Genomic DNA, 25,865 nt, shown 5'->3' on the forward strand with positions numbered 1-25,865 from the left:
TTTCAGAGCCAAATCTCTTCTCCACCTCCTTTTAGCTGTGGGGCCAGGGACAAATGCATTACCTGAGTTAAAACCTCAGTTACATTTTTTTTTTAACTGAAATAATAATGCCACTGCTCAGGGTGTCACTGGGACTAAGCGACATCATACATCCACATATCAGGCTTCACTTTTCTGTGGCTATTTAATGGCAGTTGGATACTTCTTAGTGGCACCATAAAGAAAAAAACCCTCATGTCAATCAGTGTCATGATCTGGCCGCTCCGGAGCCTGTCAGGACAGGGAGTGGGTCAGCAGGGCTGACTCTTGTCCTGTCTCACTGCCATGAGGCCAGTTACACAGAGTGAGAGTTCCAGAGTCCACCAAAGGGGGCACCATCCAGTTCTGTACATCCAAAGGGATGATCTCTTCCACTTCCCGCCTTCTGAAGAAAGTTTCTTGAAAATACATGAGCGCACACATACCTATATACATATGCACGCACACACAAAACTGAACACCAGGAAGGCAGAAGAGAAAGGGAAAAAAGGGTTAAGATAGTAGACAAAATTATATAATTGGCCCCTACACCATCAATAATATTGAATGCATTTCCCAAATGCCATGTAGCTTTCTTTTTTTTTATTTTATTTTTTTATTGTTAGTTTCAGGTGTGCAGAACAATGCAATAGTTACCCTTTTCACCCTCACAAAGTAACAACCCCCCTCCCCCATCTACTGCCCTCCCACCCCCGATATCATGCTTATCTATTACAATTCCATTGATTCCATTTCCCGCCTCTACACCGACTATGAAGTGGTCTCCCCAACAGGACATGAGTCCATCTGGCCCCCTAAGAAATATTTACAACATTATTGATTATATTCCTCAGACTGTCTTTTTCTATCCCTGAGGCCATATAGTAATTACCAATTTGTATTGTCTCATCGAACTGAGAGTTGCTAGTTGGGAGGGGGTAAGGATGAAGGAGAAGTGGAAGGGAAGAGACCATGTAGCTTTCTTATTCTTAATCCCTGCTCTGTGAGCTGGGATTTTATCTCTGGCTTAGCAGAGAACACTAGCCTCCCTCAGCCTCCCAGCCTCAGATTTCTCAGCTTCCAGAACTGGCCTGGGGTAACTATGGTGCACCCTGAGCATGTCCTGACTTGAACCATTTGCAGTGTTCACTTTTGAATAATGAACTACATATAAGGGAGGGAGCGGTGGAAAAGTCAGGCCCAACTTAGCAGCCAGACCCAAGAGATTCTGAACCCGAGGTCCTACCTACCCGAGGAGTTCAGGAGGGAAATAACGAAAGTAAAACCTAGTACCAAAGTTCCCATTAAGTGCCAGGCACAGTGCAGATACTATTATAGTAACACTTCAGAGTAAATGTTTTTCTCGATTTTATAATGAAGTAGAGTGATGAAGTAGTTTGCCTAGACAGCTAGTGGCTAGGATTTTAAACTAGGTCTTCCAGGCTCCAAAACCAGCTCCTCTCAACTACTCTAAATATAATTCCCCGGTACAGGCCAAAGGAGAGAGGCAAGAGCAAACCAAGGTCATGGCCAATAGCAAGGCCAGAGACCAGGTATGGAAAGGAGGACAGAGCCAAGAGCTCAAGGCTGATCAGAGGTAGTGATGCAAGACTTTCCTCATCTGTGAGATGAAACAATAATAGTATCTATCGTCAAGGGTTGTTTAAGGACTCAACCAGCTAATCCATGTAAAGCACTTGGCACAGTCCCTAGAACATACTAAGTGCTCAGTAAATATTGGCTGTTACTCTTAGCCCAGGCCCATGGTCATAAAGCATGGACAGAGACAACACATTTCTCCTTAAAGGCATTGGAGTGTCCTTGCTGACCTCTATCACCTCGGATCTGTGGCTTCTGAGGGTGTGGACTGTTTTACTCTTCTCTCCCTTTTCTTAAATTACATTTCTGTGTCACTGAAGAGTAACCTGTAGATGCCTCACTGTGTTTAGCTATCGAGCTGAGCCTCTACCCTTGGCAGAGAGAGAGAGTCGCACTTGAAACACAACCACATCTTTTGGACTTCGGAGTCAGGCTGACTTGGTCCAAATCCCAGCCCTGCCACTGTTGAGCTAAGTGGCCTGGAGCAAGTTAATCCATGCTCAGTGCTATGCATGTGTGACACAGGAATATGTCAAGCCCCTGGCACTGTCACAGGTGGTTCCAGGAATCGCCTTCTGACGGGAACACTCTTGTCTGAGAAGGGATTCCTCTGGGACTCGGCTTCTTCTAAGACTCTGGACCATCTTCCCATCTTCCCGCCTGGCAGCAGGGGTTTTCACTGCTCCCCTTCAGCAGAGGAAACAGTCCATGAGCTCTTTGAAGGGCTTCCCTCTACCTTCTCCCAGCTTCACCTTCCCTCTCCCCCCAAACCCCAGCATCTGTTGCCCAGACAGCTGCCAAGCTGTGCCCGAGTCTCTTTTCTCCCTGGGTTCATTTGATATGGTGCCACTTTGTTTTTGAAGAAAAGCTGGTATCAGTGCCGGGCGCTGGGGAGGCAGGTCCTGCCTCTGCCAACTGCCAGCCATGGTGCTCTCTCATCGTGGAGTCTCTCTCTTCTTGCCCTGGGAGCCCCAGGTGTTGCCATTACAGAGTGTCTCTTACCACATAGCTGCCACTGGGACCCTGTGGAGGTGCAGACAGCAAAACCCCAGACTTTCTGAGACCAGGGACTTGCCCTGAACGCGGCGCTACAATTTTGTTGAAAGGCCGGCAGTCATGTCTACCTTTCTTGATAAGAGTAGTTATTTTGCTTATAAAAACAGCGAGATGCTCCCGACGTTACCTTGCAGAGAGAAGGGGGGGGGGTCATTCCCATTTAGTGAGCTCTACTTTGTTTTAGGCACTATAGGAGGCTTTTGCTCGTGTTAACACTCTCCTAGCCATGCAAGGAAGGCCTGATCATGACACCTCTTTTATAGACGAGAAACCAAAATTGCACAGGTACCACTTCTAATCCTCACAACCATGGGCATTTTTATCTGCTTCCTACAGATGGAAAAACTGAAACGCAGAGAGGTTAAATAATTTGCCAACTGAAACTCAGAGAGGTTAAATAATTTGCCTGTGGTCATACAGCCGGAAAAGGAGCAGAGTAGAAATTGAAAGTGTGTTTAATTCAGGAATCCATAACAACATGTCACCACTTAAGGACAGTGTAAATAACAAGAGCTGAAGCAGTGTCTGAGAGGGAGAAAGGAAGCAGGCTTGTGACTGTTATTTGCTGCTCAACCAAGCTGGGAGTAGCAGTGGTCAGATGGGAAGCCTGGGTGCCTCGTCTGACCACTCCCTCTGCCTGTGTTATGAAAACCGTAGCCCCTAGCTCTTACGTTCCTCAAGGTGATGAAGGAATGAGCCAGATGCAAACCGTCCATGACGTTTGTTGCCCTTGCCACCTCGGAAACAGTGTATCTCAGGAGAAATGTGCAGCAGAATTTGCATGCTGGTAACCTAGAAAGATGTTTTGTTTTGACCCGTGGTATTTTTTAGAACTCCAGATTAATTGCTAACATTTTTAAAAAATGCAGCAAATTCACACAGAACTCCAGATTTCTAAATTATCTCGAAACATCTGAAGTTCTCACAGCCCTGGCCTCCGTCCCCCTATGGCCACCATTGGCTGGTGTCGTGCAGCGGCTGCTACCTTTGACCAGAAGGGACATTTCAACTTGCCACAGTCCCCACCACTCCAGTCTCCCAATAGCATCCTCCTACCAGTCCTCCTATATTAGAACTAGGAGGAAAGTGAACTTTCTTGTCCTCTATAAAGTGGGGAACACATTAAAAGGCAGGAAAGCAGAGAGCATGTTTCTATGTAAAAATAAATATTTCTGCATGTTTATCTACACCAAAAAATCCATAACCGAAGAAACAAACCTGGCCCTCCTCCCTTAATTTTGGAGTCTCTTCCTGGTTGTTGTTGGCATTTGAATTTAACACCATTTAAGCCACTTTTTCAGTCAGTGTCAGACGCAGCTGCCCATTGCAAGCCCAGCATCCGAGGCTGGCCTAGGGGCCCAGGTCCAGGACTGGTCCTCAGCCTCCTGCGTGTGCCCCGGGGCCTGCCGAAGCTTTCCCATCATGGTTTTGTTCTCTCTTCTTCTTTTGTCTTCTCTAGGTGTGCCCTTCCCAAAGAATTTCCTTCAGATCTGCAAGAAGATCCTGTGCCGCCTCTTCCGGGTCTTCGTCCACGTGTACATTCACCATTTCGACCGGGTCATCGTGATGGGTGCAGAGGCCCATGTCAACACCTGCTACAAACACTTCTATTACTTCGTCACAGAGATGAACCTCATAGACCGCAAGGAGCTTGAGCCCTTGGTAAGTGTCACCGCGCGGTGATGGCACCCGGGTCACCCTGAGGATCTCATCAGCCATTTGTCACAGTACACTTCGAGTCCCTTGCATAAATGCTCACTAAGGGCGAGTTTTTACCCAAAGGACTGCAGAATCAGACAGGCGTTAGAGGTCAGTTAAAGATGCAAAATGTCCTCGGCCACCAAACAGCCTCAACTTTCTCTCCAAGAGGTGGCAAAATGTAATGGGGTTGTAATGGTTTGGGCCAAGGGAGCAAGTGATAGCTTCAATTCTCAGCGCCCAAACCAGTCACCTACTTACTTAATCCTTTACATGGGCACCTTTGATCTCTTCAGTCATCTCTTACACTGTTACATTAACATTTCTTTTAATGTTTCTGATAAATAAATATTTAGCACCTACTGTGTGGCAGCTGCTAGGCAGGCAGGGTCAAATAAAACTGCCTCTGAGTAGCTTTTCCTCCAGAGAGAAAGACAGAAGTAAACCTTGCTCTGCATACTGAATCTCCTGTGACACCATTTTAATAGAATATATTAGAATCCAGGACATTTGATATAAAACTTTACTATTATCATTTAGGTGAATGGGGACTACATTCGTTTTCTTCCTAAGTTAGTTTTACAGTTGGACTCAGGACTCAGTCTGTGCTTTAGAAGTCAAGGACCCCGAAAAACCCCATCATCTTTTCTCACATGTGGTATCTTAACGTGGACGCCCCCATCACAGCTATTTCTAGTAAGATCTATTGAGCACTTTATTAGCCAGCATAACACAGTGCTCTATAATGAAATCATGCTTTTGTCTTGAAACAGTTACAGTTTTGCTACATGTAACTGATAAACTAAATTTCATTGAAGTCCACCTGAATAATATCCAGAACACAGCGGCCAGGCTGTCATCTTTTGCTACCCTATCTTTCTCTTTATGTACAGGTTTTTAAATATGTGTTTTATTATTATTTGTGTATGGTGAGGCCAACAGATCAGGAGCTGATTGCCATTGAAAAGATAGTTTGTAATACTCACAGTTCCCAAGAAAAGGTGCACACCCTGTCATGGTGCCATGGGAAGCAGCTGGGTTGGTCAGAGGCAGAGGGAGCAGGGAAATGTCAGCAAGAGTCTTTGTTGTGGTTTCCTGGGAAGGAATGGGTGAAGCGCGTAGCAGGTTTAAGGTTGACTAATCTGAATAATTTCAGTGGGCTCTGGGGCCGAGGGGCTGCCCAGGTTGCCTGGTACCTGGCCGTGGGGTGAGTAAGAAAGGGGAATAGCGGCCCCAAGTGTGAGAGGCAATAGAGGAGATGGTTGGGGTGGATTTGTTGGTTTGTAGTGGTTGGTGGGTAAACAGCTTGAGAGTGAGTTGTTTGTTATCTCTAGAAATTGGCAAGCTCTGGGAGGTGCAGTCCCTCCAGGGTCAGCAAGGTCCCAGAGGCTAAAGAATCAACATATAAAAAATAAAAGAGATGTTTAATATAGTACAGTATCTGTATCTGGCAAAAAAATATTGAATTTTATGTATCACATTTAGAGTTTCTGAACTGGAACTCTGTTCTTGTACTATGAGAGTACATGGCAAAAAAATTTTTCTTTGCATCACTCAAGAGCTCTGGAATAAAGCAAGACTTTCTGGGTACAACTGGGGTATATCATTGCATAAAGAAGTGCTGATTTTCTTTATTTTCTTTCACAACAGCTTCCTGAGAGCTTTGGGGGGCAGGAACTAAGTTGTCTCTGAATTTGGTTGGACAGCTAGTATGGGAAGGAGCTGAAATGCTGAAACACATGATTTGAGTTTTGCTGGTTTGTCCTGTATGAAGGCTGTTGTGGGTAAACAATCACTTGAAGAAGAAAAGGTTGTGCAAACGCCTCCAAGGAGTTAAAATACTGGACAGAGTGATAAAGCTAATTTCAGAAAATATCAAGGACAAAGGAAAGAGTGGCTAGGGGCCACACAAATGAAGAGAGTAGAGAAACCATTGGGATTTCATAGAGGACATGGTTCTGCTTCTGGGAGTTTAGTTCCGTTCTCTTCCATTGACATGTGCAGGTGGAAGGGAAGTACCTTCCCCAAAGGTCTACCAGAAGGAAGAGAGAGCACGCAGAGTGTTGGTTTCGCTGAGCTAAAGGAGCAGACATATCAGCTGGATAGATCTGGAAGTCAGCTGCTTCTTAACATACAGAAATATAAAGGCCATTGTAGGACAAAGCTGAGTGTAAATCAGCAAGCAGAGAAAGCTCTTCTTTGTCATAAGACAACTGTTATTTTCTGAAGAAGGGCCACAGGGATTCTCAGACCTGGCAGTGCCAGGAGCTGACTGGAGTCTCAGAGTCACAGACAGGACCCCCAAAACCCTATCTTCTAGATAAGAGCCTCTTTGGGAAAAGACTACAATTGGGATTATTAACAGGGGAAATGAGCAAGAAGAGTATCCATTGTTCTTGTTTTTCAGAACTTTGTTGTTCTTTAAGTCTTGCTTGAAAACAGTATCCTTCCTACCTTTATGCTCTGTTAATCATGATTGTAGGAAGGTTAGTTTTAATGCTTTTACATATTAATAACAAGTGTTTGTAATGCCTAATTTCTGAAATTATATGTTCATTTTACTCAAAGCAAAACCTATAAAGTAACAGAAAAAGACATTGAGAATGTTTCTGAGGATAATAATCATATAATGTCAGGCTCTGGATACTTAGTCCAGTGCCCACTAACAATGGTGTACCTGTGGATTGTTATTACTGAAATGAGCACTTTCAACAGTTGATAGTGTTAAAATACCTAACTTCTAAGTCTGCTGTTGCAATGCACATATTAGAATCAGTCATAGCATATCAAATCAGCATGTTTTCATTTGGTTTGCACGTATCAAGTATATATATGCAAAGCAAGTTCTAAGTGCATAAGATATGCTTTTGAGAATTTACAAACACACCCTAAAAAATGTAAAATAATGATTGTTGTTCATCTTCAGCCCTTGAAGGATGATGAAGGAGTCAGGCATTTGGCTTCACATTCTAGTTGTACATTCTTTAGACTCTAATGCAGCTAGGGGCCAGAGGGCAGCGTTTGTCCGGCCACTTTCCCTTAGAACCTCAGCATTCCCAGAGTTCCCACACCTCCAGTAGGACATTCCTGGTGTCCTGCCTTTGGATTCCACAGTGTGGAATCAGAGACCCCACCTCGTGTTTTCCTCCGCCATGCTTTCACACTCCTCTGCCCCCAGGGATCACCCTGCTGCTTTGGTCTCATGCTGACTGGGTGTCTGGCACACTGGCTGTGTTGAGCATCCGGCCCCCCACAAGGGGAGAGATTGTGTCTCAGACAGTGCTGGAGACGAGGCTCAACTCTCTGGGTTCAAACTCTGGACCCATCCTTTACTAACCTGCAAGCTTGAACAAGATAGTTGGCTATTCAAAGCCTCATTTTCCTCATTCATCGACTGAGTATACTAATAGGATTTTTGTAAAAATTGCATGGGTTAGTCATACAGTAAGTGCTTAAGAAGTGGTAGTTGTTAAGTCACATACGAATGTAAACTAGCTGGCATGTAGTAAGTAAGCAGAGGTACCCTAATGCTCACTTCCCTAGGTCCCATGGCCTTTTGCCATCTTAGTGACCCCCTAGGTAGCCTTGTAGCCAACGTAGTTCATTGTATCAGTGTCTCGCACTTGGAAGACTGGGAGTGTACAAGACATGAGCTTGCATTGCCCATGTTGCCTAATACTTAATAAATGCTAACAGTATTTTTGAATTGAGAAGAGTACTTTATGAATGACGCACCTCCATTCAAAGGGATGACACACCAAACGTTCCTTCCTTGGCACCTCCCTCACCTCAGAACCTACCTGCAGGCCTCCATTTATCCATTGTTGGAAGCAATGCTTCATGCTATTGGATTAGCAATAGAGATTAAAAGCACAATAAGACACAGAGCAGTGAAGCAATGCATCTCAGTCTTAGGCCTGACAGAGAAAGATGGGACTCCAGCTGCCAGTCAGTTCTCAGTTCCAGATTCCAACTAGGTCACTCAGGGATGTTAAATGCTCTCACACTGCCTGTCCTGGTGTGCCAGGCATAAGGTAACCAACCCTCCCAAGAGTTAGCTCTAAACATCTGTGTCCTTGGAAAACTCTCAGTCCCTGGCAAACTGGGACAGTCGGTCCCTTAAAGGCCTGTGAGTGGGAGTACAATTTGGAATTCAGAAGCTGGGAAGAGGTCATCCTGGCCAGTGCACTGAGGAAGGCCAGCACGGCCACCCGCCCACAGGGCTTGCCTCGTGGCTCCCACTGGGACCTGCTGGACAGCAGCAGCCTGGGAACCCAGGGAAACACATGCCATTTCATTTGGTCTCCAACAGGGAGGGGAGGCTGGAAGACTGACACACAGATGTGACAAATGATCCATTTTTCATGTAAATCAACAACTGAAGTTGACTTGAACTCAAGCAAGTTCACAGTTGGAGGAAAGGAGTCCAAATGATGATGGTAATTCAAACATGGGCCAGGCCTTGATTGAATAAGCAGGCTGCTGTCAGCCCTTGGCAGCCCGAGAGTCAGCTGACAGAACTGAGCCAATCAAAATTATCATTAGCAAGCCCAAGCAACCAGCAGTGTTTGGTTGGCTTTTCACTAAAAGCAAAAGCAGACTTAGAGAGGGCTGTTAGCAGTGCAGTAGCTAGGAAAAGATGAAATAATGCCATTTGCTATAAAATGGATGGATCTTGAGATTATTGTGCTAAGTGAAATAAGTCAGACAGAAAAAGTCGAGAAGCATATGATTTCACTGATATGTGGGATATAAAACTGAAAGCAACAACGGAACAAGACAAACAAAGAAACAAAAACTCATAAACAGGGACAATAGTTTAGTGGTTAACTGAGGGTAAGGGGAGAGGGAGGGAGTAGATGAGGGTAAACAGGGTCAAATATATGGCGATGGAAGGAGAACTGACTCTGGGTGGTGAGTATACAATGTGATATATAGATGATGCATTACAGAATTGTACACCTAAAACCTATATAATTTTACTAACCATTATTGCCCCAATAAACTTTAATTTAAAAAAAAACCAAAGAGCTGATTTAAGGAAAAGGAGGAGACAGGTTGGAGAGGTGGGGAGGCAAGAAAGGAAGGTGCTTGTTCACCCTCATGCACCTGCTGACCCGTGCGTGACCTTGGTCCAGGTTCCTCACCTTCTCTTTCTAGGGCTTCATTTCCCTATATCTAACATTGAAGGTGATTATACCATCACATACCTTGTAGAGGTGCTTCTGTGAAACCAAATGTCACCACGGGGCTGTCCTGTTACCTTTAGCAAGGCTCTGTTACCTTTTGTAGGCACTATTTAGTCAGGGTTTCTCAATAGGGGTTCTCACACCAGCTGAATCCGAATCCCCTGGAGGTGGTATTTTAAAATGTGCACACCTGGACCTCACCACAGATATGCTGAAATCAGAATTATTGCGGTTAGTACCTGGTACCAAGCGCCCTCGGTCTGCCTCTCAAACTTCAACGTGCCCATGACTCACCTGGGCATCTTACCAACATGCAGGTTCTGATGCACTGCACCTGGGCCTGGGGCGGGGCTGAGCGTGGACACTTTGTTACTAGACGATGTTGATGCTGCTGGTTTCCACACCACGTCCTGAGAGGGAAGACTCTAGGTGACACTCATTTGAGAATTACTACTTTCAGCGTGTCATCTCCTTTTCTAAAATTTGAGGTTGTTAGCTCAGTGAAGTAGGAAAATAAAGCAAAGAAGAAAAATCTCAAGCTGTGTTGGCTATGGATTACTTTCAAAATGCCAGTCCTGAATAATGCTCAATGAGAACAGGCTTTTTTTCCTTGGTCTAATGAGTTTACCGAAGGCTGCATCATCTCTGCCCTCAAAGACTCACAATGTACAATCGCAGATGAAAGGCCTTGAGAAGTCATCCAGTGAAGAAGCTGGTTCAATTTGGGGGAGCCCACCGAATTTAAAAACATTTGACTCCACTAATCTTTTTTTCTATTGTTATCACTCATCACCATCTCACAAAGATCATGATCTGGAGACATGATCCACAGTTTGGGCAACGCTGTTTATCTTTGTGATGACTCTAGATTTTGAGCTTGGCCTCCCTGCCTCCCCTCTGGCCCCAGCCACACACCCACCACTGCTGCCCGGAATGTGGAAGAAGGAAGACAAGGAGAAGGAGATGGGACAGAAGTAAAACTCACCGTATGGAAGGACTTCACAGAGAAAAAGAAACCCAGCCCTGTTCATTCTCACTCCTCAGTATCACACCTCATTATATGATACAGTTCTTACCATGTGCACGACACAAGCATTTCCAAGAAATAAACACTGGCCCTTTTTCTTGAGTTTCAAATGTCCTGTTAAGTTCTTTACTTATACGAGTTCTGACAATTACGTTTGCAAACTTATTGCAAGGATGTTGCTAACCTTTTTTTATATCAGAGGGATTATTCATTATGAATTTGTACCAACTGGACAAACAGTTAACCAGGTTTACTATTTGGAAGTGCTGAAAGACTGCGTGAAAAAGTTAGTCAACCTGAACTTGACGCCAACAATTCATGGCTCTTGCATCACAACAATGCACCAGCTCACATGACACTGTCTGTGAGGGAGTTTTTAGCCAGTCAACAAATAACTGTATTGGAACACCCTCCCTACTCACCTGATCTGGCCCCCAATGAGTTCTTTCTTTACCCCAAGATAAAGGAAATATTGAAAGGAAGATATTTTGATGGCATTCACAATATCAAGGGTAATATGATGACAGCTCTGATAACCATTCCAGAAAAAGAGTTCCAAAATTGCTTTGAAGGGTGGACTAGGAGCTGGCGTCGGTGCATAGCTTCCCAAGGGGAGTACTTCAAAGGTGACCATAGTAATATTCAGCAATGAGGTATGTAGCCCTTTTTCTAGGATGAGTTCACAAACATAATTGTCTGACCTCTTATTATTTCGTCTGTTTCTCATTTGTTACCTTTACTTCAAACAGGTGTGGTGGACAATTTCTCAACATCCAAACCACATTCCTCTCCATCCCTCATGACTCTCGTTTCTGCCATTTTGTCACACTGAAGCTTCCCTTCCTCCCCCAGTTTGTAAGCAGTGCCTCTTGGTTCATGATTGAGGGTCATGCACCAAATGATTTTAGGCTTTAGCACCAAAACCACTGCTTAAAAATGGGCACTTTAGGACCAGATGGAAGAAAACCAGTTTGAAGGCCAAAGATTTGGAAAGCCTCGTCTCCTAAAGGCCCATCACAGCCCGTCTAGGTCCAAGCATATTCTGACCTTGTGTTCCTCTACGAGGTGGCCAGGTCGCGTCTGCACTTCCCTTGGAGATACTTGGGTTGGCCTGTAAATGCAAGATCAGATCAGGACTATAAAAAGAAGCAGAGCCTCTTACCTGAGCTAGAGTTGCTCCCCAAAATAGCCAGCAACGAAGGGCCATTGTGGGGCTTTGAAACGACCTTTTCTTTTGAAATATCACCTGTGCAAAGGTCTCCAAGCTGCTTCTTGTCAGGCGGGTTCCCTGATATCCAGCCAAATGGCTCAGACATGGACACAGGCATTGAAGAAGAAAGAGTTGCAGTCTGCAGGTCTGGCATTTTGGTCTTTCCAACGATGTTTCCACTAATACGTTACCACATAAGTTGTCTGACCCTGAGCAAGACATGTAATGACTCTAGGCCTCAGTTTCCCCATCTGTGAAAGAGATCATATCTAGAGTCCCTCCAGCTCGTCTTACTGAGATTATGATCTTTGACATTGTGTTTTGCCAGCCTTGTCATCTTTCATTCAAGCCCAGCATGCCAGCGGAGGGGGTATACCTGGCACTGAGAATAGCTGGAGATTGCATTTATGGGACTCTGTCCATGTAGATGATAGAGAGAGAGAGAGAGAGAGAGAGAGAGAGAGAGAGAGAGAGAGAGTGTGTGTGTGTGTGTGTGTGTGTGTATGTGTGTGTGTGTGTGTGTCTTCAATATGCCATCGGCTATTGGTAGTTCAGGGCAACCCAAATGCCCAGAGATGAATGGGAGACACTGCCAGAGACCATTTCAGGAGCCTTGGCAGACATATTCTGAAGTGTCAATTTGAAAAACAGCAGAGAAATGTGGGATTCTTTTCAATGAACTTATTGTACTGAGTTAGTGGGAATGTGGCAAAATGAGCCACATGTCTTTGTCAGTTCTGTTTATTCATCCTTTGCTGATGTCCAGAGAGCTTTTGCTGCTGGTTTCTGGGAGGTTAGGTGGTTGGGTTTTGGTTTATGTTTTGTTTTCTTAATTGGGTTAGGGTGAGATGTGGTCTGGTTTATCTCAGGGCCTAAAATATGATTAATTAGAGTTGAAGACGAGGCCCATGGGGAAATTGTCAGTACATAATATTAACTAATAAAAACAAGATTCAGAACTGTATTGGAAAGTCACTCTAATCATATAGCTATCTGTTAGTATTGTCCGTTATATTCATCTAATCATATAAAAGAAATACGGCAAAAAGCGTCAAAAGGAAATACAGCAAAAAGTGTCAAGAGGTTCTCTGTTGGTGGAATAATGGGTAATGCTTCCCCCCCCCCCCCGTATACCTATTTGGGCTTTTCAAGTTTTCTGTTACAAACATTTATCACCGAAGCTGTACATGACAAGCAGCCTGTGTGCCCAGGACCAGGGGCTCCCAGTATGCTCTGTCCTATCTCTGCCCATGCCCTCTGCTTCCCCTTCACCACCAGCTGTGGTACGCAAAGGGACAAGCCTGTGATGGTGCAGACCCCTCTGTAACTGCCGTTGGAGGTGGGTGTCCACGGTCACCTTGGACTAAACAATTCAGCTGTCCCTGGATACAGGGTGGCCTCTCCTAGAGAGGGGAGATAAGCATCTTTGTGAACATTGAGGTGATGTTATCTTTATAACAGGTACACATTGTTAAGTTGTGAAGCCCCTATTTTAAGTGAGTAGATCTCAGTGTTTCTAAAGCACATGATTAGGTCTGCAGGTCACCCCCATGTCACATGTCCAGCTCTGCAGGGACAGGCTTTGTTCAGACACCTCACTGCACAGGCACCCTAATCATGACTGAAGGTTTTGGTTGGGGTTTTTCCCATCCAGATTCCTCTACCTAACTGGACCTGAAGGGGTTTTTTTCGTTTGTTTGATTTTTTTCTAAATTCAAGTTTTAAAAGAGAACAAAAGGGATTTGTTGAAAAGAGATTAATTCATATCATTGAATAATCTATACACAGTTTTATTACACTTAAACATAAGTGTATGTACAATAACTACAAATAATTTTTAGCTGAAACTATAGTGTGAGTCTAACGTTAATTCCAATCTCTTCTTACTAAGATATTAGCAAAAACCAAGATCAGAAGTGGCTAAGGAACATGTCTATGCCCTCATCTCAATCACATTCTTGTTTTGTCAGTTTTCTTCTCAGAGAAGACCCTTCTCTTCTCCTATCCCCAGGGACCCATGTGCCGTCCTGGTTTACAGCACCCCATATCCCTGGACTGGTGATTCCTTTGTATAGGGGTTGATAGTCTAATCACAATGAATTCTCAGTGTTTAGCTGCTTGGCTTAAATTTTAAAATACAGAGTCTTAAAAAAGTATTAATGTATTTTGATAAACCTTATTATTTCTGTTCCAGTGTGCCATTGCATACGTTTGTCTGATTCTTACATGTCAGATTAGCTTCTAGTTCTGCAGGTATGGCTACTAAGGCAGCCGAAGAATGCCTAGATTTACAAGCCACACACTGCCTCTCTCTTTACCTCTGCTGAGTGCGAATGGTTTTTAGACTGCCTCTGATTTTGACTGGAAGTGAGTCATTTCTAGATCATTCAGTGAATATTTATTATTTGCTGACCATATGCTGAAAATCAGGTTCCTACTTTCAAGGAATCCATTGGAAGTTTTTCTCCTACCCTGTCATTACTACAGCATCTCCCAGAGTATTTTTCCCAGAACCTACTAGTTCTAAGGGATGTCAAAAGGTATTACGTGAAAAGGGGTTCCATGGTCAAACAACTATGGGAAACAGTGAGTTCATAAAGGTATTCCTGTCTCTTTAATACCCCAGTGGGTATTAATACTCCAGTCTCTTTAATACCTTTGTTCTCTAAGCAAGGCATGGAACTTGCAGATGTATTTGCTCAAGGAATCCTTTCTCTCCAGAGCATTTTGTGGGTTTAAGTCTTTGAAATATCCTTTGGGAAATATTAACTACAATATTTTATACAGTCTATCTTCTGTACTATGAAGTCAGTCCTCTTCTGGCTGTTGGGGGGCCTGTCAAGCATTTACTGAAAACCTATAGTGTGTCTGACATTGTGCTGAGTGCCGGAGTGACAGTCAAATAAGATCTATCCCCATTATTTAAGAAGCTCACAGTTTTTTTTGTTTGTTTGTTTGTTTGTTTGTTTATTTGGTTTTTTAATTGGGGAATTGGGGGGATGGGAACAGAGCTGGGGAATTGGGGGAAGGGGAACAGACAAGTTGCTGTTGTTTTGTTCTTCAGTCTAGTTGTGGAGGACGTTGTTTCACTGGCCCAAGTTGGCACCATCATTGCGCTCTTCTCTGGCGAGGCAGATCAGTCACTGGCTTCTGGACAGCCGCTCACTGCGGCTGCTGGCCGCTCACGCTGGCTGCTGGCTGGATACACACGGTAGCCCATGGCAACCCACTGCCACAGGAACTGCAGCCCACGCCGTCGCCGGCGACTCACGGCAGCCCAGCTCCAGGTTGAAGAAGCTCACAGTTTTAAAGAATCTTACCCTTCAGCCCATTGCCTAGAGATGCACTGTCCAATACAGTAGCCACTAGCCACTTGTCACTACTTAAATTTAAATTCATTACAATTAAATAAAAATTAAACCTAGTTTCTTAATCTCACTAGCCACATTTCCATTATCCAGAAGCCACGTGAGTCTAGTGGCTATTGTATTGGATAGAGCAGTTAGTGAACATTTCCATCACCGTGGAACTTTCTCTTGGACACCACCGAATTAGAGGCTCTATCCTCAAGAGTTACTTCCTAAAGTATCCTATTCATACCTTCTTCCACCATGAATGGCTGCCAGATGTGTTCCAAATTGTCCCCATGCTGCCTCAAGGCAGCATTGCCATTTAGTTCTGTAAGCTACTCGGATGATCTGCTTCTCTTTGTTAGGCCACTTCTCTCCCAGTTTACAGAGGAAGAACAGAAAGACTCAAAACCATCTGTTCAATGTTTCTCCCTAGGTCTCATGTCAGAACCCCCATTTCAGGGAGGAGCTCGCATACCTCAGGCATGCTATTGGTCTCTGGGGCACTGAATCGTAATTACACTTACTGTGTCTGGAGTGTTGGAAATTGCTACAGAGTGTCAATCACAGCAGAGATTAATTAATCTTCATGAGCATTTACATGAAAATTTGAATAGTCAGCATGGCGGAATGCCCATATATAAATACGCCTGCCAAATCTTGCTGCCATGTGTGGTCTAGACTAATTCAAATTTCCCGGCCAGATAAGAGTAGATTATTTGGCTCCAAAAGCTGTCAAATGAGTACTAACTTGGGACTTGAATGTGGGAAGGTTTTACTTATTGAAATATAACAATATATCTTCTCTCACCACCCACCTGTCCCACCACGATAAAAGCACGAGGATAAGATTAAGATTATAGGCAGTCCCTACCCTAGGGACTTGTGGGGTCACTTATGCGGTCTGAAGAACACCTCTTCCCATTAAATAATTTTATACATAAAGGCCAGATATACTAGCCATCAGCAAAGCCATTTAAGCCATAATGTTGAACTAGAACCTTGTATTAATCAATATTAGCAGGACATTCATGCTAATAGATTCCTATTACATTGTGAATCTGAGGGTAACTGGACCAACAAATAAAAAGAAACACATACAGGTAGGTCTGGTTGAAGCAAGTGAAATTCAGACTCCTCCAAAGGGAACTTCGTAGAGTTCCTTAAATGGGCCATGTCCTCTCACTTCCAGGCCATAGTGTGTGCCAGTCCCTCTGCCTCCATGTCCTCCTAAGTCCTGCTTGTCCTGAAAGTCTCTGCTTAATCGTCCCTTCCTCAGAGATGACTTCCCTTCACTCTACACCAGGTTAGGCTCCTGCTGACTGTTCCCAGAGCTCCGTGACCCCAAAGAGGGCAGCCAAGATAGAAGCCACAGTATCTTTATGGAATAATTTCAGAAGTGATAAGCCATCACTTTCTCCATTTTCTATTCATTTGAAGTGAATCACTAAATCCAGCCCACACTTAAGGGGCGGGCAATTAAGCTCTGTCTCTTGAAGGGAGAAATAGCACAGAATTTTTGGACATGTTTTTAAACCACACCACAGACAACAATGTTTTAACCAGTGATGTTTGTCTGTGGCCCCTGCATTTCCCTTTCTTCTCTCACCTCCCACATTCTCCAGTTCCGGTCAGCCATCTCTCCAAAATGGTCATTGCTCCAGAAGTCCCCTGCCTCAGTGAAAGCTCCCATTACCTCAGTGTGGCCACCTCTTCCTCCCCTTCCCAGCCAAGCTCCCTGTAGAAGGCATCCTAGCCATTTGGCTCCTTTCTCTCACTTCCCTTTCAATTCACAGTAATGTGCCTTCAGGTCACCCTGGAAACCTGCTCTTTCTGAAGCAGTACCCTGCAGCCCTCGGCACTTAACGTTTGAAACAGAGAAGAAACAATAATATAATTCACTAATAATTCATGTAATGGATAAATCTTAAAAACATTGTGATGAGCAAAAGAAACCAGCTACCGAACGTACATACTGTTTGACTCCATTTATTATATATCAAATTCTAGAACAGTCTAATTCACACACAGAAAGCAGATCAGTGGCTGCTTGGGGCCAAGGTGGCATTAGGGGATTGACTGCAGAGGGGTAAGAGGGAATTTTCAGAGATGATAGAAGTGTTCCATATTTTAACTGTGGTGGTTTCATGGGAGCATGTAGTTGTCAAAACTCATCAAACTGTATATTTGAAGATGAACTATACCTCGATAAACTTTATTTATAAAATTTATTTTAGATTTTATTGGGGAACAGTGTGTTTTTCCAGGACCCATCAGCTCCAAGTCAAGTAGTTATCTTCAGTCTAGTTGTGGAGGGCACATCTCACTGGCCTACATGGGGATCGAACCAGCAACCTTGGTGTTATGAGCACTGAGCTCTAACCAACTGAGCTAACCAGCCGCTCCAATAACCTTTATTTTCAAAATATGCCTCATAAATGCATCCAAAATATTTTACAAACAACCTCAGTCGTCACCCAAATATTGTTTTGACAGGTCTTTGTGGAAAACTTTGGTCTTCCTGCTGCCTGAGTGGTGAGGGAGACAAACTGAAAAGTAGCAACCTAATTCTAAGGGCTAATTAGAATATCTTTATTTTCAGTAGGTTATAATAACAGAAGTAATTCATGCCACAGAGACAGGTGGCTCTCCCTCCCGTCTGGCAATCAGTTATGAATCATTGTAAATCACTCCGCTGCACATCATCTGGGGAGATTTCAGGAATTATCTCAGTTCTCAGGCCTCATCCCAGACTTCGTAAACCAGAATGTGCAAGGGTGGGGCCCCAGTAAGGTACAGCTTTTGTGTAACACCATGGAGAGCCCAATGAGACTGAGTGTGGTGCTTCTCAAACTTGTTCCTGCACAAGAACATCTAGGGAGCTTGTGAAGGACATACATGCATGGGTTCTACTAATGGAAATTCTGCTTCAGTAGGTCTGCAATGGGGCTCATGAATCTGCGTTTTTAATAAACTCTCAGGCACTTCTGATGCAGGTGGTCCAGGCATCACACTTTGAAACTAGTATCAGCTATTCCCAAATTTCTAAGAATTGGAGTTCAACAAGATGCCTGGATCGAAGAGTGACACTTTCATCTTGATTTTTTGATGGCATCTGTCCCCACTACTTTTGTTTGCTTAAGTCCAAGCTTACTTCCCCTTACCCCAGCCCTTCCCTGAAAATCAACTCTATACCCAGTGTCCTGTCTAGACCTTAATGGTGTCTTTGTCACCCCCTGCTGGCAGCAATCACCACTACACTCTAGAAGCCCATCCCCCCAGACGTCCTCTTCAACCTAATGCCTCCTTCACCTGTGTTACAGTCCCCATCATGCCAGCCTTAGTGCTGCTGGGGCCCAGTGTTCCAGGCACTTGGCTGGGTGCTGGGGATACAGTGACCTGCCAGCCTTGGTCTTGGCATGAGCCTTCTTCTCAATGCAGAGATATGAAGGGTCTTCATTCTCCCACTGGTAAATGAGAGGTCATAGTCAAGATTAGTGGTCCTTAGCAACTGGTTCTGTGAATGTGCTGGGTGAAGGCGGAGCCCAGTTCTGGGGCCTCACCTCCTCTCCAACCAGAGCTGCCACATTTCTTCCATTAATGGCTTCAGTGTAAGATTCAGTTCGAAGAAATAGTTTCTGCCCCTAAAGTAAGTTATAAATCCACTGGATTGAGAAGGTTTAGATTTCTCTTCACTTTTGGCTTATTGTGGATTCAAAATGACAGACATGTCACTGCCTTTCCTTTTACTTCATATTTCTAATAGTGTAACTATTTTAGAACAGAGATTACGGAAGGGATTTGTATCTGTGTCCTATTAAAGTATTTCCACATAGAAGAACTTTAAATGGTCTGTAATAACCATATACTTTTTAAATTTTATATGTCCAGCTTCTGAGGATATAATAGGGAAATATTTTGAGTAAAACTATAGACTGTCCCTGGACCGTGGACTCATTTAATCTACACACAATTCTATGAGATAAATGCTGTTTTTATCTTCACTGTAGAGAGGAGAAAGATCAGATGAGGAGATGAAATAACTTGTCCAATGTCACACAACTCTGTGGGGGCAGGAATTGAACACATGCAGTCTGACCCCAAAACCCAGTCTGACTTAGCCTCTGCTGAGGAACTTCATCTAAGGTGGAATTTTGCTCAGAGCCACACTAATTCAAATGAGTCCCGGTGATTGACAGCTGCTAGATGATTCCCAAGGTTCTGTCCCTCTCCCAACAGCATCTGGCTGTGAGTCACGTCAGCTGTCTGAGCCCATAGAATGTACGTACATTGTTGGATGACTCAAATGAGTTGACAGTGTGTAAGAGCTCATGCTAAGTGCTGGGGCAACTAAGAAGATATGACTTTACCTAAAGAACTTTAATATCTGTAGATCAGAAGACCCAAACTCAGTGCCTACAGAGGCCAGGAAGGTAGCAAATATGAGTTAGCAAGCAGGTAGTGAGAAAGAGCAAGCTGTAGGAGAAGCCACCATGCAGCTTCAGCAAATGGTTTCAGTGAGGATGCAAAGGACCAGGGTTTCTGAATCAAAAGCAATTAGAGTTCTAACATTTTAGGTGAACTCTCCAGAATTTTAAATGATGGCAACTGATTAGAGCAGTTTTTATATTTTATGTTATTTTATAACTTTATTTTTTTTAATTTATTTTATTATTTATTTATTTTTAAAATATTGGGGAACAGCCATGGTCATTGGTTACACAGTGCTTTCATGCTACAATGGCATAGTTGGCTCTTTTAAGGAGGGCGCAGCTCACAGTGGCCCATGCGGGGACTGAACCGATAACCTTGGTGTTATTAACACCACGCTCTAACCAACTGAGCTAACCAGTCACTCCGATTATTATTTTATTTTTAAATCTACAGGCTTAACAAACTCTTTCTAGGAGCGCATTTGCCTAAGGGCCATCATTTTTGTCCTTCTGCCTTATGCTGAGCCAGTGGTGGGCAGGAGAGGGTCCAGCCCATTACAACCTGGCAGCACATCCACAGTGTCTGTGCTTAGTGTGATTTGAAGACTTTTTCTTTATTTTGAAAACCCAGTGCATCCAAGCATAGGAAGTGAAGCATTGGTGTATGTGTGTGTGTGTGTGTGTGTGTGTGTGTGTCGGGGGTGTACAGGGTTTGTATGAAGCAGACAAGACAGTGGCCGTTTGATTGAGTTGGTGTCAACTTCACACCATGCTGCTCTGTGCTCGTCCCCATGCTGTAGGCACCAAGAGACACGGAGCACATCTGTTCTTTTGTTACTGGTTTCACTCAACACGACCAGTGTCATCGCCAGTTGGCATTTAGATTGTTGACCCTGTCGCTGCCAGGCCTGGGCCATAAGCAGCTGTTGTTATTGTATATGCTTACTTACCCCAAACAGTAGAGCCTTCAGAAACCCTGCAATACACCACCTCTGGGGAACTGGCAGAAAGTAGCCGAGTTCTCACAGCATACACTCAAGGGATTGTATCTTAGGGATCTTTGAAAAACATTCGCAGATGGACAGGAGTCCAATACGGTGTTTGCCTATGCTGGTTTTAATTTTTCAAGCTAACAATTGAAGAGGAAGGCTCTTCATGAAGGCTGACACTCCCATTTATCTCTAAATTCCATTTTTAATGTAAGGTTTCTATTGTGGTTTCCTCTCTTTGGGGAACCCACTCTTCTTACCCTGGTGGTGACAACAGCCTTTGAATGTACACAACAGAGGAATCTTCATAGGTGCTCAGTGGGTATGGTTTTGTCCTTGGTGTCACTGGTGTAAGATGTTAGAGTTATAAGAGGTTCTCAGAGAACAGTTACTCTTTATTTTGGTTTCTGTTACTGGTGCAAGCATGCTTAGTATGTTGCATTACTAGAGAGTTTATTCTAAATGAAAGAATTCTTGTAAACATTGTTTTTCCAATGTTGATAGCAATAACAGAGGGAATTTAATTAATTGGATACAGCGTTTTCTTGAAAGCACGTGCATAATAAGCACACACACGCACATGTGCCCAAGCATGCACACTAATGCTCCTTTTCTCCTGATAAAGCTTCAGATCTTTCAAAACCCTTTCATGGAGGGTTGTTTTTGTTTGTTTGTTTGTTTTAATTTTGTTAATGGAATTGTACATAAAAATCTTCTTTGAAGCTTTTGAAATTGTTTTTTTCCAAAATTGATACCTATGGGGCCTCTTTTTTGTTTTCTTTAGTTTTATTTTAAATTGTGGTAAAATACACACAACCTACCAGTAACAGTGACCATCTTATCTATGTTTAAGTGTACAGTTCAGTGACATTAAGTTCACTCACGTTGTTGTGCAACTATTCACCAGCATTCATCTCCAGAACTCGTCATCTTGATAAGTATCGTTTTTATGTTTTTAATTTTTCCACACATGAGCCAGGTTTTTAGGATATGCAGTTGAGGCCAAAACAAGGAACAAAAAGTATATAAAGGAAAAGCTTAGCTGCTCTTATTTCTCTTCGACTAAAGCAATGCTGCCACCAACTTTCAATATGTTGGACAATTTCTCTCTTATATTGAGAGCCAAACAGATTGTGACAATAATAGCACATAGCGACTTCTATTGATAAAAAGTCTAAAGTTGCAACTTCAAAACAAAATATCAGAACAAGTGAGAAAGGAGCCCTAACAGGTAAAAATCGCTTTAGCTCAATGAAGCCCATTCCCTTTATGTAAAATTCATATTGTTTCCATGGTTCATTAGGTGGGAATCTGAGAAGAAGAAGAAGAAAGGGATGCAGGCAGAGTTTCCTCCTTTCTTGTTTTACCTGTGTTTTCTTCCTGATGTAGCATCACTGCTCTCCCAAGAAAGGAGAAATATTGGACTATTTATAACCAAGGTCAATTTTGGAAAGGCATCTATCTTGGGGACCCATGTATACCACGTGGGTTTGGAAACTGTACAGTCACACTGCTCATGGTACCCCCGGGGTGCAGAGCGGGGTTAGCAAATGTTTTCTGAAAAGATCCAGGTACTAAATATTTTGGCTTGTGGGCCATTGATGGTCTCCATCACAATGACTCAACTTGGCCATTGAAGTGGGAAAGCAGCTGTAGACAAGACATAAACAAGTGGGTGTGATTAGGTTCCAATACAACTTGATTTGTGGAGCTTGGAATTTGAACATCGTATAATGTTTATGTGTCATGAAATAGTCTTCTTTTGATTTTTTCCAGCTATTTAAAACATGTAAAAATCATTCTCAGTTGATGGGCCATACAAAACAGGTGTGGACCCTGATTTTGGCCCTTGGGCTGTAATTTTGAGGTCCCTCGATGTAGAGGAAAAACAGGATTCCAACACCCGTTGACAAAGATCTGAATGACAGATCTTGGTTCAAATTCTCTCTCTGCCATGTAGCCCTAGGCAAGTTACTAACCTCTCCAATTTCAGTTTCTCTGTAGTGGAAGCGTAATGGCCACCCCACAGAGATGAGAGTCAGTGACAAAGTGGGACACTAAATGGTAATCAGCCCCTAAAGCTCTGAGGAGGCTAAATTTCTCTCTATGGGAGCCTGAGAACACGTTTCAATTGGTGGTAGTCAAATTCCTAGTAATAGATCTTATTTTATTAAAATGAAAATTCAGTTTGTTTCATGTCTATTTACTCCATCAACATAATACATTGTTCCCATCAAAGGAATGAGACTGCCAAGAAACTACAAACTTCCTAAATTACAGGCTCACTGAGGAAGAAAAAGCTCTATATGTTTTCATCAGATACACAATAGAGGTCTTATTAAGTGATGGCAAGCTCTGTCCTGTGGTGAATTCAGCTAGGCTGAACAGTTTCTATGGAATTCTTTGTTTTCCCGGGGGAGGTAAATTCTTCCTCCAGGGACCCATGCCCTGAAAGTTCAGTGCACACCCAGAATAACAAATCATGTTTCTTCAGAGTTTCTTGAATATCATTAAGAGTTGGACCCATTAAGCTTCTCTCAGAATAAATAAAAGTCTATGCCTGCAGCCTCACCTAGAGTGGAACCCTGCTTCGCCGGCCAGTGCCCCCTATGAAAAGGCCAAGTGACAAAAGCAAATGGGAGAATTTCTTACCCTGCCCTCCCACATCTAGTCTTCAAAGAGCGGGGCAACCTGACAGGTGGGCACTGGGCCATGTTGAACTTTGTTACATCCCTCTGAGGGAGGGTGTGCGTTCAGTCACCTTTTGCTTATCCCCAGACAAGGGGCACAAGGAGCATCTGCAGAAACCAGTCCAGCTGTGCTGACAAATGCGGGGTGTGGAAAGGAGAGAGCCAGACCCCTGTAGCTGTGTGGACCTCAAGCCAGGCTGTGGAGGAGATGAGAAGGCAGAGATATGAAGGCGGAGGGAGGAGGGGCTGACAGCCAAAGAGGGCCCAGACTGTGCCTCCCGCGGGGCGTTATAGGTGCACTAAGCTGAGCAGAAATCAGTTTGGATCCACGAATTGTCATGGTCATGAGCTAACAGTGCACCAGCGAGGATGGGATCGGGGAGAGCGTGGGAGGTGGATGTAAGAGTAAGTCAGGATGTTTAAAAGCACGGAGTGGCAAAACGGGGGACTGAGGTGCTTTGGAAAGGAGATCCTGAGAAATGCATGGTGATGATGAAACATTTTGGTTCAAGTTCTTTCATGATGTGTGGTGAGGCAGCCGGCCACGTGTCCATAACCCGTCTCCTGTGGTTAAATGAGAGCTTCAGAAATGTGCACGTCTGCCTTATAAGAACCAGTGTAAATCAAGAGAACATGTTTACATAAAGTGACTTACTTTTAATGTTTGCAGGATTTGGGAAAAGAAGAGCAGTGTGATTCGTATATCATATGAATAAATATTCTCTGTGGGTGGCAGGTCTGTGTGTTTATCTATCCATACATATGTATACATGTACTTGGGCGTGCAAATGTGTGCACACATTCACTCACACACCCCTCTGTTGGGGAACGCCCTCCATGTCAGTAATGTGGGCTGCTGTTTAGGAACAGAATTAATCAAATAAATATTGTTCTTTCCTGTGGAGGGAGGTCTGGCCTGCCATGTTTCTATTTTTATTCCTTTGGGCTTATTTGCCACCCACATTCCTAAAAGAAAGCAGAAAGAACACTTTTAACTCCTGTGTGCTGGTTGACTCCCGTATATACTTGAAGTTGGGAGGATTTTTTTTTTTTTTTAAATTTTGTAGTTTGGTGGCCCTGCCTGCCTTCACAAGAATTCAGACCTTGGGATGCTGGAAAGGGAAGACAGCTGCCCTAGCTGTGGGCCGGCCCATGAATGGTTCCCCCAGCCAAGTCCCTACTCCCATGACCAGGACTGGTTTGTATGGCCACTGACTCGAAGAGACTCAGCTGGAAGCGTGTGCGGATATGAATGAAGAGCATTCGTCATGATGCCTGGGATATAGTGGTCTCGTTAGGAAGACAGGTTTTCAAGTGTCAACCTTGGCTACCCCAATTACTAGCTATGTGACTTTGACCAAGGCCTTTAACTTCTGTTCTCTCATCTGCAAAATGAGGCTAATACCACTCACTCCATAAGACTGCTAGAAGGGCTGAATAAAATACTGCAGGTAAAGCATTGAGCGCGGTGTCTGGCATGTGGGACAAGTGCAAGAAGTGATAGACGTTATACAGTACACTTTTGTTGATTAATAAAGGTTTTATACCACTGCCCCATCTTGTTCACTCCATCTTTTGTGACCTGGTAGTCATTCATTCATTCACTCATTCATTCGTCAAGTTATATATGTATAAAGCCTTGTTACAAAAATCATTTAAGGTGGCTGGTGTCAGTCTCCTGCTGGAACTCGGAACTCTTCCCCCAATTCCCATTAAACAGATGCAACTACATTAAGAAAAATCGTTTCTAAAAAACGTATTTAGGCGCCATGCTGGATCCCTGCCCAGGGCACCTGCTCTTCACTCCCTGGTTATTTTGCCCTCCTGATCAGAAGCCTCCAGCCCAGAAGCCCCCGCAGCAGGACCCCTGGGGAGGAGCCGCATCCTCCTGGCATCAAAGGCCCTGAGGACAGGAACAAAGTACTCTGGGTCTTGGGGGAAAGCCAGACACAGAGTTTCTCCAAGGAGGAGCGCCCAGCCTTCCACAGGATCCAGGAACCAGCTCGGAGGAGATTGAATTGGGGCCACGTTCTTAGAGAACGTACTAAGTGGCCCTGCGACAGGCGGAGGCAGAATCATCCTTCTCCTAGGGCCCTGCACTGTGGGCAGAATGGAGGGCTCCTTAGAAAGTCTTGGCCCAGGAGGCCCCAGCCATGGTAATGACCTGCCTAACCATGGGAGCTGGGGTGGGAGAGGCCCTTCCGCTGGAATTGTCAAGGCATTTGAGAAAAGACCAGTGTTACTTCCTCTGATACATACAGCTGTTTTGATTCTAGGAAGTGAGAGGAGAAACACCACAGTGAGAGGAAAGCTGGCCTCATGTGGATAGCTGTGGTCCTGACACACGGGGGCTCCTTGTGCTCCAGGGCCTCTGCTATTTCTGCCTTTAGCAATTCCAGCTTTCCCACAGGGAGTGAGCTGGGAAGTTGTTGGGGGTGTTTTGTATTTGCTTGTTTGTTTTTTCTTCCTTTTTCTCTCTTGGTCTGGGGATTTCTCTGCAGTAAGCAGCCTGCTGTTTCTCCTAGGCTCCCTCTTGAAGTGAGACACTGCCCTTCAGAGCAGAATTGCACCCGTATCCATCTGAGAGAGAGCTGGCCGCCAGGCCA

The 25,865-nt window shown here is 44.1% G+C and overlaps 1 protein-coding gene across 2 annotated transcripts in view; it reads left to right on the forward strand.

Moving 5' to 3' along the window:
• The window catches only part of MOB3B (MOB kinase activator 3B), a 189,861-nt gene that overhangs the window by 154,185 nt on the left and 9,811 nt on the right, over positions 1 to 25,865 (forward strand). For both annotated transcript variants that reach the window (XM_019652690.1, XM_019652691.1), the window contains exon 3: positions 4,133 to 4,335. In XM_019652690.1, the coding sequence (XP_019508235.1) occupies positions 4,133 to 4,335 (203 nt within the window). The remainder of the gene's footprint in view (positions 1 to 4,132; positions 4,336 to 25,865) is intronic.

The sequence above is a fragment of the Hipposideros armiger genome, unplaced genomic scaffold (assembly GCF_001890085.2).
Source record: "Hipposideros armiger isolate ML-2016 unplaced genomic scaffold, ASM189008v1 scaffold_184, whole genome shotgun sequence".
In the NCBI taxonomy this organism is placed as follows: domain Eukaryota; kingdom Metazoa; phylum Chordata; class Mammalia; order Chiroptera; family Hipposideridae; genus Hipposideros; species Hipposideros armiger.